General features: G+C 37.6%; 1 protein-coding gene across 1 annotated transcript in view; it reads left to right on the forward strand.

The window, feature by feature from the left end:
• The window catches only part of CCDC93 (coiled-coil domain containing 93), a 44,539-nt gene that overhangs the window by 17,758 nt on the left and 13,223 nt on the right, over positions 1-13,558 (forward strand). The window contains exons 11-16 of the mRNA XM_065637728.1: positions 936-1,022; positions 5,606-5,722; positions 10,181-10,243; positions 10,433-10,506; positions 11,057-11,138; positions 12,427-12,498. Coding sequence (XP_065493800.1) covers positions 936-1,022; positions 5,606-5,722; positions 10,181-10,243; positions 10,433-10,506; positions 11,057-11,138; positions 12,427-12,498 — 495 coding nt within the window. The remainder of the gene's footprint in view (positions 1-935; positions 1,023-5,605; positions 5,723-10,180; positions 10,244-10,432; positions 10,507-11,056; positions 11,139-12,426; positions 12,499-13,558) is intronic.

A 13,558-nucleotide genomic window follows, 5' to 3' on the forward strand; every position in this document is an offset into this window, starting at 1 on the left:
AAGACAATTTTCATGAGGCCGATGAATTAATCATTTGCCTTGCAATGATTATATAGATGCATAAATAAGTGCCTCTTTCATATGGTTTCTACCAGGAGAGTTTCAAGGGTTTCAAGGTTTCAAGACATCACAGTGCAGCTATCCAAGATGCAGTGTGATCTTACTTTATTCATCTTGTGAAGATATCCAGAGGAATAATCATTTTACTGAGGAGAGTGGAGGAAAATTGTATGTGTTTCAAGGTGTTTTTCAAAGCACTGATAAATACTTATAAACACCACCATTAGTCTAGGACACCAAAAATACTGGATATTTATCTTGTTTTCATAATTGGTTGTAGTTAATGATACAATGGAACTTGCAGGCCGTGGTTACTTTGCAATTTCTTACATTTTGATTTCTGAGTGAGAGAATTGGGAAGAAATTCAGTAGTTAAACATTGTTTCTGTTTATGCTGAAGTCACAGAAGAAAAGGTGGTAATTAATCTAGTCTCAAAGTTGATTGACATGCTTTCTACCGAAATCCACTGTAGAATTCAGTTCTACTTGAAGGTTGTTTTTTACATGCATCCAATTTGAAAGGTGCATGCTTTCACACATATACATCATTATAGTTCGGCTCAAAATATGGTCTAAAAGTGAGTGTTACTACTATGCACGCAATATTCAGTATATAGAATACAAGTAAAGTAAGGTTTAAGTCTGTATTCAAATTTGCTAAAAGATCGTAAGTGAGAAATTTCTATCAGCAAAGTTTTTTGGGCGGAGTGGAATGCTTCTTGTTTGTGTGTTTTTGTTTTTGTTTTAATCATTAGAGATTTTTACCCAGTGTAAAGGCCTTGTACATTTCTGTTAAAATTAGGGCTTGCAGAAATTGCCACGTAAGAAGCACAGGCAGTTTCAAAACTCCAAATATTTTCTTGACATAATTGCAGGGCAAGTTGACAGCAAGCACAGTTGGCCAGATTGTTGGACTCCAGTCAGATGAGATCAAGCAGATAGTGTCAGAATACGCTGAAAAGGTAAGTGTTACCTGCTTATGTTTTACCAAGTTGTGTTTAATAGCTTGTGAATTTAGGCCTTAAGCTTCCAACTTAATTGCCATGATTCTTTTGAAACAACACTGTTTCATGTGTGCTGTGGATAACAGCACAGTCAGGATTCAAGAAAGTAGCTTAATGAGATTTAAACATGCATAAGCTTCTGGTTTGATAGCACGTATTTGTGGATTGCATTCGCAAGTAGTTCGGGTTTAAGCACCTGCTTAAATATTTTCATGAATAAAGAAAGACCTGAGTTGATACCTGTTTCAACCAGAGGCCTAAACTGAATGCAGTTTAAAATGTTCAGTGTTAAGCACAAAAATACAGTTCTGTGGGCCAACCCAGAGAAGAATCTTGGCCTCCTCCACTCAGATTTTCAGACACAGGGATGTTACACTGGGCTCCAAGTATCAGTCATGCCCTGCATCTCTCGTTCTGAATCTACTATCACCAAAACCAAACCTTTGTTGCTTTAGAAGTCAAGGCAATTAACTGTGTATATTAGCTCCATTTATTGTGTTCAGCTGTGATTGTTTTTGCAGTAATGTGAAATGAAAATCTGGCTCTTCAAGCAATTAATACATACAATACATCAATGCCAGATATGAGTTATAGGCCGCTCTTATTTGTCCAATAGTCTTCTCATATTTCTTCCCTTTTGTTGACACATATGAGGCATGGAGCTTTCCCATTTGGGAGATAAACCCTATAACTCAACAGAGTCTATAGCAAATTCTTGGCCTTTCTTTATTATAAAGGATTGGAAGAACAGAAGCCCAAGGATCATATTTCAATGTTACATTTCTTCTGTTCTGAGAGAAGGCAGCAGGACCTTGACTATTATAGTAGAAAAATGATTAATACTCTAGAAAGTAAGAACTGATTTAAGTCAAACAAAAAATATATTGCTTTTCAAATCTATTGGATGTGACCAAAAAAAGATTTCTGTGTGTGCATGCATGCACCAGGAAAAGAGAATTAAGGATGTTATAAAATAGTTTAGTGAAGCATCAGCAATGATTGGATGTAGGTCCAATAGTTTTAATCCCTTGTAACTTTACATAGTCTGAAGAACACTGCAGTGCTTATTTGTTTACCAGTCTTAATAGAGTCCACTGGCCCAGTGAAGATACTGGCAAACAGAATTCTAGGTCTGATGTTGCCGTGTGCCAGGATCTTTCTTTTAAGATGGTATTTTTGCAGAAGATCAATGCACACAGTTTCTGCATTTGCCCCTCCTTTCTGCTGCTATGTTAACTTGCTGGATCAACTGGAAGGAAAATTCCAGTGTTATTCCTCACTTCTCAAAAATCCTGACAGGAAATTAACGTGGCTTCTATCTGCCTAATCATCACCAGCTTTCTAAGGCTAATTATTCAAAGTAGCTTTGATTTTACTGTGTTAGAAGGATTCTTCCTCTGAGAATTTACAGGGATCATTATACGTAACAGGAGATTTTGCTAAGAGTAGAATAGGATGAAAAACTTATTTCCTGATAAAATGAGAGAATGACTAAAACTGGAGAAGTGCCTTCACAAAACTGTGTGCTTCAAAGATGCCTGGAGGAGGATCCTCTTGAACAGTTTTCAGTGCTGTTTGCAAGTTGCTTACATCTTGAGAAGCTGACCCAGAATATTTTGGACTTCTAGAATCTTGTATCAGAGATGACTATGCACCCTACACAGTTGATTGAAGCAACATAAAATAAGCATTTTGACCATTTAGTATGGTTAGTGGTTGTCGTTCAAGGAAGACACTAAATTGGATTTTTTAAATAATTTTTTTGTTCGTGGAAACCCTGAAAAATAATGTGAGATGCATTGATTTTTGTCTTTGGGTTCCTGAGCCTCAGGAAAGTGCAAGTTACATTGAAATGGCTGCTAAAGATCTAAGTGTAACTTGACTGAAAACAGGTTTAAGTGTTACCGAGTTGGAGATTGTTTTTGTTTTCCCAGTGGGCTCCAGACAGTGGACTTCAAAGTGAGGCAGCTATGATGGAGTTAGTCACAGATCTAAACCTCTGAAGTCTATTTGCTAGCAGGAGATGGTTGAACATGAAGAGAGAAGTTATTTACTGCTACAAAGTTTGCATTTTTGTACAGAGACTTTTTTTTTTTAAGAATGTGAATTTCTGTAGACTAGTGATTGAATTCTCTTTAATTATTGAAAGTTTATAGCACCAATGTGTGTGAAAGAATCTCATTACAAAGAATAACGTTAGTTGCATATATTTCCTTCCTCCTTCCCGTTTAAAACTTTTACATGTGAACAGTGGGAGGCATGCTCTTGAAATCTAGAATTAGCCATTTATTTTGGCTGGCAATTTTTGGCCATAGATTAGTGATCCTCGTGCATAATTACTATGGAGTTTTAACGTAACAAAGTCAGTCGTGGAAAATGAAACTACTAACACTTCTTGTTTAACTTGTTTATTTGAATTGGCTAAATCGTTTAGGGCAGTTGAGCAGTTGCAGGGAATGAGGAGGAATGCAGGAGTGAATCTACATCTGTCAGTGGTGGACAATGTGTATTAACAGAAACGTTCAAGGGTGTGTCCACGTATTCCTTTGTCACATGGAACTGAAGTCCTTGTTTTGAGATGGAGTAGCAAATTGAGAATGTTGAACAGTCAGAGGCACTAGTGTTTAGATACAGCTTCCTTAAAGGCAACTGCTGTTTTAGTCAAGTAAGATTCTAGGTAACTACAGTAGCGTCAAACCTAAGTAGCTTCTATAATTCGTACTTCTATTCTGAAAGATGCATTTTTCTCTAGAAATAGGAACTGAATTCCTCAGGAACTTTAAAGCTGTAGTATTGCCGCAGAGCAGATCCTTAGCTCCCTTTAACTGCGTGAGGCTTGACCCTTGCTTTTTCATTTACAGACCAGAAGGACTTTTCTGCAGAAACCTCTGTGTTATGGTGATGGTTCTTTCCAATTTATAAAAAGCAAGCTTTAACAGGCCACTTCTTGAGACATGACCTTGTGTTTATGCCAGAGCTGTACTGGATGGATTTCTACTGTTTTTGCAAGATCAGTCTCAGACTGGTTTAATTCATGCTTCTTTTTCTCGGATTTCCAGTTTTCTTGATTTGCATGTTATGCATATTAGGTAGGCTAATTATATGGTGAGAAGGATGGATTCTTAGAATGCATGACATGATGAGGAAATGTGATTTGGCTAAATAAGGAGAGGAATAAGTAAATCTGAGTATGTGTTTGTTGAATAGTTCAGTGTTAACAAGTGTTACTCAGAGGCATTTTTCCTTTCCTAACAAATGGAAAGAAAGTATGTGAATTATTGGGATGTCAGAATTGGTCTTTTCTTGTTGTGGATGTAAAAGTACAACAAGTCATTAAGCTGCTCTTTGAATAACACAGAAAATGGAGAAGAGGAAGACAGGTTTTGCCTCTTATTTTCATCTAAAATTAAGCTGTTAATGAAGATGTGCTTACCCGTCTGCCTTGAGTGGATACCAGGAGCAAATATGAGGAGTATTTCATACTTTTCATAACATTATTGCTGATTATACATTGTAGTGGTTGTCAATGTTTTATAATTATTAAAAAAGCACTTAGTGTTGAAGTCTTTGACAGACTCTGCACATTAGCACCTGAACTAGTTGAAAATTAACTGTATTTCTAACAAAATATTGGCAAATGGATTAACTGGAAAAAGAAGTTTGAGTACATGAAGCAAATCACCAAAATAGGTGGATGTAAGTATTAGAGTGAGGACTTTCAAAAGGTAAAAATAATGTTTGGGCAAATAATCACATAGACATCTATCACTGATTTTTAATCATTCTTTTGCCTACTGCAAATATACAATTTCTGTTAAAAACGTTACTCCTGGTAGAGAATGTTTCTGGCAGCTTTCCTTTCACAGTTCGGAGAGAACGGGAGACTGGATGCAGATTGCTGTCTTCATTATGTGTTTATGTGACACTTTCTTGGCAGTGCATGCTGGATCAAGTAGTGTTCAAAGACTGGTGTCCATAGCATGAGCACACGCACAAAAAGCTTAGAGTGGCAAATGTATCTACCACACCGAGTATGTAATTGTCATTCAGCATAAAGATACATCAAAGCCAGTATATCAGAATCTAAATACACAGTAGTTCAAGGCCTTTGAAAGTTCTGGATCTACTTCTTGGAGTATGGAGCATCTCTGATTCAAGTTCAGTAAATAGCAGTGCTTAAGGTGTTTTTTAGCATGTTCGTATTCTTTCCATTTAAGGACTCTGCCAGGTTTAACTGTAACATTTATGCAAAAAATTATTTCTTTCTTCTAGTATACACTAGTATTTTCCACCTGTCCCAGGGCACCTGACTTTATTTTTAGCTTACTTTACCTGTTATCATTGGGATATAATTCAGTTGTTTGGCTACTTCCTTGTCTTGCTGCAAGATAAACTGGTAAGTCATTCTTTCCTGTTGGACAGTGGGACGTATTTCTTGATAAGGAATATCACAGGTGTGTCCCACTTTGGCATTTTCTGAGCTACCGAAGAAACAAAAAGTAATGGCAGGAGGTTCAGCGGGCTGTTATGGTTTGTTTTAGCAATCTGAGCTTTCCGCTGAGGAGCGACCAGAAAGGCTTGGAGCTGCCCAACAACACAGAAGGAAGGTGGCATCTCTGAATAAGCAGATTTCGCAGAAAACCAAACTCCTGGAAGAGGTAAATATTGTGTGTCTAATAAAGAAGAAAACATTGATGAATGTGGTTGATCACGAAGTTTTTGCCATCCAGAAAATATATGCAAGCTGTCTTCTGTACCAGCATTTTGTCATGCTGAACATTCATCTCAGCATTTCTGAATGTCTTGCTTGCACATTTATTACTAAGACAATGTGGCTGGTTTTATATTCAAAAAATTGTGTAGCCCTGTCTGCGGGGAGGGGGCTAGCTAAGGAAACCTTGCTTTTCCTTTTCTTTGCATACGTCTCTTGAAGAAAAACAGAGGAAGCGTCTCCATTTGACTTGCTAGCTGTAGTGCTGAATGGCTCTTTTCGCAGTTTCAAGAAACAATTTAGGGAGTTGCTCTAAAGTGTGCTATAAAACACTTTATCACTTCCTGTCCTTTTAAATGAGCCACTTTGTCTCAGTGACTAAGGTGGGATGTTTGTTTGTTTGTTGCAGGGGTTTTTGCACAGTCACTGCTTGGTTCACGTCATCACATTTGTTTTAGGGGGAAAAGGCTCTTGAATTTGTGACTGTTCTGTTCATTATATATAAGTAAGAGTAAGAACTACCATTCCTGTATTTAAACCTACTTATGCTATTGGCATTTAAACCCAGTGGAAAAGCTATGCGGTTAATGAAATGCTGCTTTTAATTATGCATACTGCTGTAATTAGCACCATGCCATCTTTAGCTTGCAGAATCTGATGAAAACATGTTGCATCAGAGTCAGAAATGGGAAGAGCTTGCCAAGAAACAAACAGTACTTGAGGAAAAACTGTTGCTGATGACTTCTGTGGTTGATACTCTGTCAAGTACAGCACTGCTCCGGCAGCCTTCAGCTGTTTTCTGTTTTGTTTTGCTCGGCTCTTGTCGGAAACATCCTGACCCCTCACATCTTAACTGGTTTTACCCATTGACTGTTTGGGGTACAGGGGCTTCAAAAGATAGGTGTCTGTATGGTGCACCTTATGAGACAACAATGTGTCCAGTCTTAAAAACAACAGAGGTAAAAGAATGATGGCTTTGAAAGCTTAACCTACTATGGCATAACTATGAGAGCACTAGATTTTAAACCTGCCTGCTCAGCCACTTAGCAGACCTGACTTTGTGTTTGCTGGTTTGTTGGGTTTGGGTTTTTGTTGTTGTTGTTGGGGTTTTTTTGTTTGGTTTTGGTTTTTTGGTTGTTGTTTTGTTTGTTTGTTTGTTTGGGGTTTTTTTGATGAGAATGAAATAGCCTCTAACAGTGCAATAAAGTCTTTACGTATTAAGGGGATAAATGTCCTTTAAATAAATCCTCTTTCAGTAAAGCGTATGCTGTGAACCATTTTTTTGCAGGCTGACTAACATTTGAGTAATACTAAGTTTAAATAAAAGGATAGAAATAACACTTATGCACAAAAATGACTAGTTGTCTATCCTCTTCTTTGCTTCTGCCTTCTGTTTTTTTCCAAGTTTAATAAAAAGCTTTGTGAAGAATGGGTACAGGTTGTTCTTAATTTATTTTTCACAAAAAAGGACCTTGAAAAGATAGACTGGTGTTTTAACTGGTACACATTAGAATGTGTTTCATTTGGAACATGCTGGTCTAGTCTATTTCTTCTTAAAGGGATGCTTTTCTGTTTCATTGTTGCCCTCTGGCATGCCCCATCTGTTAAAAATAGCAGGTTTTCATAGTAACTCTACAATTATTATTTGCAGTGTATGTTGAATGTAAACTGTGTCTGTGACAATTCGTCTCCATTCTAGAGTGAAATATTGGAAAGTATTACGATATATTAGAATTATGATATTATGCTATGCTGAAATTAATCATACTTTTTTTTTACTTCAGTTTGTATTCTTTTAACACTTTGGTAATATGAATTTTCTATGTCTGTTTATGTCGAAAACATCTTTGCTGTCCTGTCAAAATGATGACTGTTAGTAAGAAAATATTGACAATATGTGGCACTTAAATGCAGGCTGAAGTGTCAGGCTTTCAAAATCATAATATGGACTTTCACAGACAGTTAAATCCTGCCTGAATTCCCATGTTGGTTTGAGATTTTTTCCTGAAGTAGAAAGACACATTGCAGAATGAGATCTTTGGAATTTCAGAAGTGGGGAGAAAAGAGGATGTTCACTGTATCCTAAGTCATTGCTGTACGTTTCCGTCACACTTTAGCTCTTCCTTTAAAGCACCAAGGCGATAAGACACATACATATGGAGGGAGAAGCAGATGTGCCGTGTGTGTTGTGGAACAGGGACAGATGTGGGGTCTCTCTGCATCCCCTCTCAGCCATCGAGTTGCAAGCTTGTCCCAGATAAGCAGCTTTGTTGTTATGACCGGCAGCCGTTTAGCGCTGCCCAGTGATAAAAGGGGACATGTTTCCTCAGGTTTAAGGGTGTTCTAATAGACTTTTACAGATTTTGAATAGGTTTTGGTTGTGTCCACCAGCTCACATCCATCTGCAGCTGTTCTGCAGACAGTCTGTAGACATGCTGGAGGCACACTGGGTTTGGATGTATGGATACTGGAACATGACTCCACAGCCCCTGACTGTGAGAGCCGTTTGTGTTCTTGGAGGCAGTTAGCTCAAGCTTCATTTTGGGGAGGACAACCTGGGTACAATTGTGTAGTAATAATAGCATTATTACATTGTGATAACAGCAACAGCTAGCTCAGGTTTCAGAAAATGAAAAGCTTCGATATTGCACTAGCACACTTCTCTGTTTCCTTGAGCTTTCTTGCCTAGCTGAGCAGTAAGAGAGGCCGATAAATGAGCTGAGCAGTTGTGGGTGGCTTTTGCAGCTGTTCTGTGTTGTGCCGTTAGGATCTGGAAAGCAGAAAGGATCTGCCAATTTCTGGATGCAGTCTCAGTGACTGACATGTTCAAAAAGTATTTTTTCTATAGCAGATGGCTGTCAGATTCTACAGAATTGTAGCATAGTAGGGTTGCTGAATTAGTAATACAGAATATGCCTGTAGCTAGATATACATTTAGTGGATTCCATTTTCATGCCTGGTGCAAGTAATTTCCTTTAGCATTTTCCCTGGCATATGAATGAATGTATTTGCTCGCTTTCCACATAGTGCTGAGAAGAAGAAAGCTGTTCAGAGTAGAGAGGAAACCTGGTTGTAAACCACACAAAAATAGTAGAGTCCTTACTTCATTACAGATCTGCCTTTAACTGCCAAACAAGCTTCATAATCCACAAGAAAACTTAAGTATTTTCTAAATCTGGTATCCTGTTGCTTGCCATTTTAACAGTTGACGGCCCTTTAATTCTGTGTTGCTTATTTACAGTACATAACAGTCTCAGTGCTATGTTTTTATATGGAAAAAAAAGTACTGACACCTATAAGCCAGATATAATCCTTTTATCACTTTAATAAAGTAAAATTTCCTGGCTGGTGTTTGTATTTTTGGTTGATTTTCCCCACTTGCCAAAGACAGCTTTTGAAATGAGTGACAGTCAAGACCCCCTTTCAAAAATTTTTGTGAAGTTCTGGCTTCAATACTGCAATAAGTTTTAGCAAGAGTTCTCGTAACCAATAGTTCTTTCTGTGTCAATTTTCATGAGATGTGGACTGCAGGATTAAGTTATAATTATTTTTTTTACAACTACTTAGAATTCAGTTTATTGGTGAATAATACAAAAAACCGATGAAAAAGCTTTCTTTTTATAGATTCGGCTGCAGAAAGAGATGAGTGGAGTATTGAGTCACAGCTCTGTGTTGTGAACAGCAAACTAAACCAGCATGAACAGAAAGCCAAATGTGCATTTCTTTATTTGCAGCACTACTGCTCCACTTTCGTAACCCATGTCCTGTTTTTTGTTCTTACTGTTTGCAGCGTTATCTTAAATTGTAAGGACTTTAGAGAAGGATGTTATTCTAAAGTTAACCTCCGTAAATTATTTGACAAGTGAAATATCCAGTGGTGTTTTGCTGTCTTCTTATTAGATTTCTCATAATTAGACAAAAGAAAATTCATAAACCAGCTTGCTTATTTGGTATGGGCATGACTGGTATGGTGCCATGGCACTTCTATGCAAGTCTTGAGTCACGCTGACTTATTTGGAGAAGCACAAAATGCGGCTCTTCTTAACCTGGAGTGAAAGTAGGCTGGTGTAACAAGACTAAATAACGTTGAGCAATTTTGCAGAGATCTGTCCAATAAGTTACTGTTCTGTTGGCATCCATTTCGTAAAAGCTGCTGTTTATTCTGGGGCCTAACACATCTAGAAGGTCAGGTGGAAAATGTTTGCTGTTATTAATTAAATATTCAATCAGAATTCCTGCAATCAGATGCTCTGAGAGTTGATGACAAGCAAAGACAGGGTTTGTGATGGTTGACCTATTTTTTAGCAGACAACTACTGTTAACAGCTCCAGTATTGCTCTTGTCCATTACAGGTGTAACTAGTGTGAATATAGAATCAGACTCTTTTCTTTCTCTTTCATAATAGTTGCAAGCTAAATGTGCTGATCTGCAGGCAAAATGTACGGAAGCAAAAAAGACATTAACTGAGGTAATCTTGCTTTGTTTTTCTGTGCACTGATTCAGCTGATTCAATTTTGAGAAGTTTGGTGTATGGAAGGATGTATTAAATGGCGAAGGTGTTTGACAACTCACTGATGCTGTGGTGTGGGAAAGCTGAGTACAATGAATCATTTGATGTGTGGAAGTGTATTTCAGTTTTATTAATTGCAACCCTTAGGTTAAGAGTTACGGTGAAAAGCTGGACAAGGAATTGGCAGCCTTAGAAACAATAGAATCCCAAGCAGATTCTAGGTAAGTTTCTTTCTTTGTGATCTTTGAAATTCTGAAAAATTGTGCGTTTAAAATGAATCATTCAATATTTCTTTTTTTGGTCAATCTAAACAAATAACTAGAATTTAAAAATTAAACAATTCTCCAGCTTGCTTTCCAAAGACAGGAAAATATTAGCATCGTATTCAGTCAGAATGAAAAGCGTCGATCTCTAGTTGAAAATAATTGTAGGTGTTTAAAGAAGAATCCCAGACACATTTGACAAGTAGATGAGGCCTTCCTGATTTTATTCATATTTGAAGCCTTCATCTCACATATATTAAATAGGAGGCTGTCTCAAAACTTTCACTGTAATGAAGTCAGGACATCGCAAAACCATCTAAATACTCAGTGTAATACTGCATTTTTATTTTGAGCTTGGTATATCAGTGGTGATACTTTTGTTTGTTTGTTTACACAGATTTTATTGGAAATTTGTTTAAAACTAAGCTTGTTCTAATGTCTTTTAGTTCTCCATCTGTTTAAATTAGAACTAAAAATCTAATGTGGTTTACTGGATCTTCAAATTTAGCGTATTACAGAGTCTGCGAGCGCTGGTGGCCATGAATGAAAACCTAAAAAGCCAGGAGCAAGAGTTTAAAGCACATTGTAGAGTAAGTTTGAGTTTCTTATATAAGGATTTGTGTAAAACTTGGTAAATAAGCATCATAATTCTTCCTGATTTGTCATCATGTTATGTGTCCCTGTCCATCATCTGTCCCCCTTCTCCCCCATTTAGTGGTATTTCTGGGTTTATATTTTATATTGCCACAAGCACGATTTGTGGCAGAATTATGGACAGTTGCCCAGACCTTCGGTGGATCATATCGGCAACAAGGTTGATGACCAAGAAGGTGGGAGCTGGATTAACCACCAGGCCTTGCCCTCTGCCCTGAGTCAGGGAGCTGTAAGGAAGCTGCCAAGGCATCTGGATTAACGTGACTGTCAGTGTTCTGTTATGCCTGGGGCTCTTTATTAAAGGACAGTTTCTAGACACAGAATGCCAGATCAGCCCTGTGCTGCTCACAACCATGGCTCTTCTCATTCCCAGTCTGCTGAGAGCAACTTGGGGTGGGTTTTTAGGGAGCACTGAAACGTAAGTGTGTGATTGGGCTGTACTGAACACCCTCCTGTGCTATTCAGTCTGAAATGGGTTGTCTGTGCTTGGGTAGCGCAGCCAGCAGTGAGCTGGGGAGAGGTTCAGTGCCAAAGAGGAGGGTCCTGAAGGCCCCGAGCTTTGGAGCAACCACCATAAGAGATGAGACTGAGATGAAGCTATTGCAGTTTGCAGAGCATGATTCAGTTTTACTGCTTAATTACTATGTTTTGCTGTCCTGTTTACTGCTGTGTTTATGGACTGCTTAGAAATATGATCAGAGCGAATTGTTTTCATTATCTTCCATTTAAACAATAATGGACGGGATTTAATAGAATGAAAAGAAATAAACAATGCCCTGAGGCAGAGACTGAGCACAGGAACCTCGTCTTCCCATACATAATCCTTTGGAAAGCTCTAAAGGGTTGTAGTGGAAACTAACTTGCAAGTAATTTTGTTCATTTTTACAAATGCCATTGTTGCAGTGCCGTGTCATGTTATTGCTGTTGTAATATTCCTTTGCTTCCTCAGTTTAATTCTTCATGTCACTCATTGGTTGCCTTAGCTGGATCTTATTCGCAAGTAAGAAATAAATCTTTTCCTATATTTGAAAGCAGACAGTGTTATGTAATGAGTAATAACGGATGCCTTACCTTTCAGCAGGGAATGCTGTTCAGTCTTACAAATTTAAAGCGTGTGGTTGCTTCCACAATTTTGTTAGAGGTTTATGTTGTCAAGCTTCCTGCTTTCCCCTGTTAAGAGGGTAGGTCTCTGTTAAAAGCAACTTTTTTTTTTTTTTTTTAAAGGAAGAAATGGAGAGACTTCAACAAAATATTGAGAATTTGAAAGCTGAGGCAGCAGAAAATGGAGAGGAACAGGTAAGAGAAAAAATCTAAGTTTTTATTTTCAATTTGTGTTTTAAAATACTGCTTTAGGTCCTTCTGACTTGGTGCATTCTCATAAGCATCAAAGTATCTGTTGTAATCTCTGAAAAATTCTATTCTCCCTCACTGGTAAAACCACAGTTCAGGCTAATAAACATAGAAATACAGTAAACCGAAAATATCTGTAGTGTTCTTCATTATTCTTGCAGAACCCATGGGGCTAACTCGTAGATGCTTTTGTGCCTTTTATTTACTTCTTTGTAGTACTAGAGAAGAATCTCTGGATGTTAAGAGCAGTGCATACCTCTGACAAAACCAGGTCTTCCTCAGAAAGCATGTTTGTTTTGGTTGTGCTTTTCTTAAAAGTGAATTTATTTGAAGGATGAAAGCACAAGTTTTGAGTGGCTCAATACATTGCATGCCATGAGCAGCTGTCAGAAGTTAGCCTATAACACAAGTGCATCCAGACTGATGGCAATGAATAATGAATGAACAGAAAAGGAAAAGCTCGAATTACATGTATTTTCAGTGAGTAAGCACTTGATACATGTATGCCTCTGAAATGAGGTGGATTACAAGTTCCATGATTCTTCTGTCCTGAACACAGCATGAAAAAATTTAAAATGTAAACCTAAAGCTTAAATTTTTAAAGAAGAAAGAATTATCTTAAAGTCAACAATCCAGGACATCTACAATATGTGTCAGAGGGTTTATGTTCTCTCCTGGACCATGTTTGTCCTTAGCCCCACCACTGAATCAAAGTATAAACATTCAGACAATCTTCCGATGCGTACCTTCATTTAAAGTGGGGCTGTTGTAAAGCAGTGGAAAAACTAGTGACAAATCTTAAAAAGTAAAATATCGAAGGCTTAAAAGCTAGCAAAATGCACTTGTTTACCGTGAAAGATTTCAGGTGTTTTTTAATACAGATTGTGAATCTTTGTTTAAAAAAACCCCAGCAAATGGTGGTGTTATTTTGGAAGCCATTAAATGGAAGATAGACAAATATAGAAAACAAACCCAGTCTGCACATTTTTGCACTGCAGCTTTCATA

Source organism: Caloenas nicobarica, chromosome 6 (genome assembly GCF_036013445.1).
Source record: "Caloenas nicobarica isolate bCalNic1 chromosome 6, bCalNic1.hap1, whole genome shotgun sequence".
Lineage (NCBI taxonomy): Eukaryota > Metazoa > Chordata > Aves > Columbiformes > Columbidae > Caloenas > Caloenas nicobarica.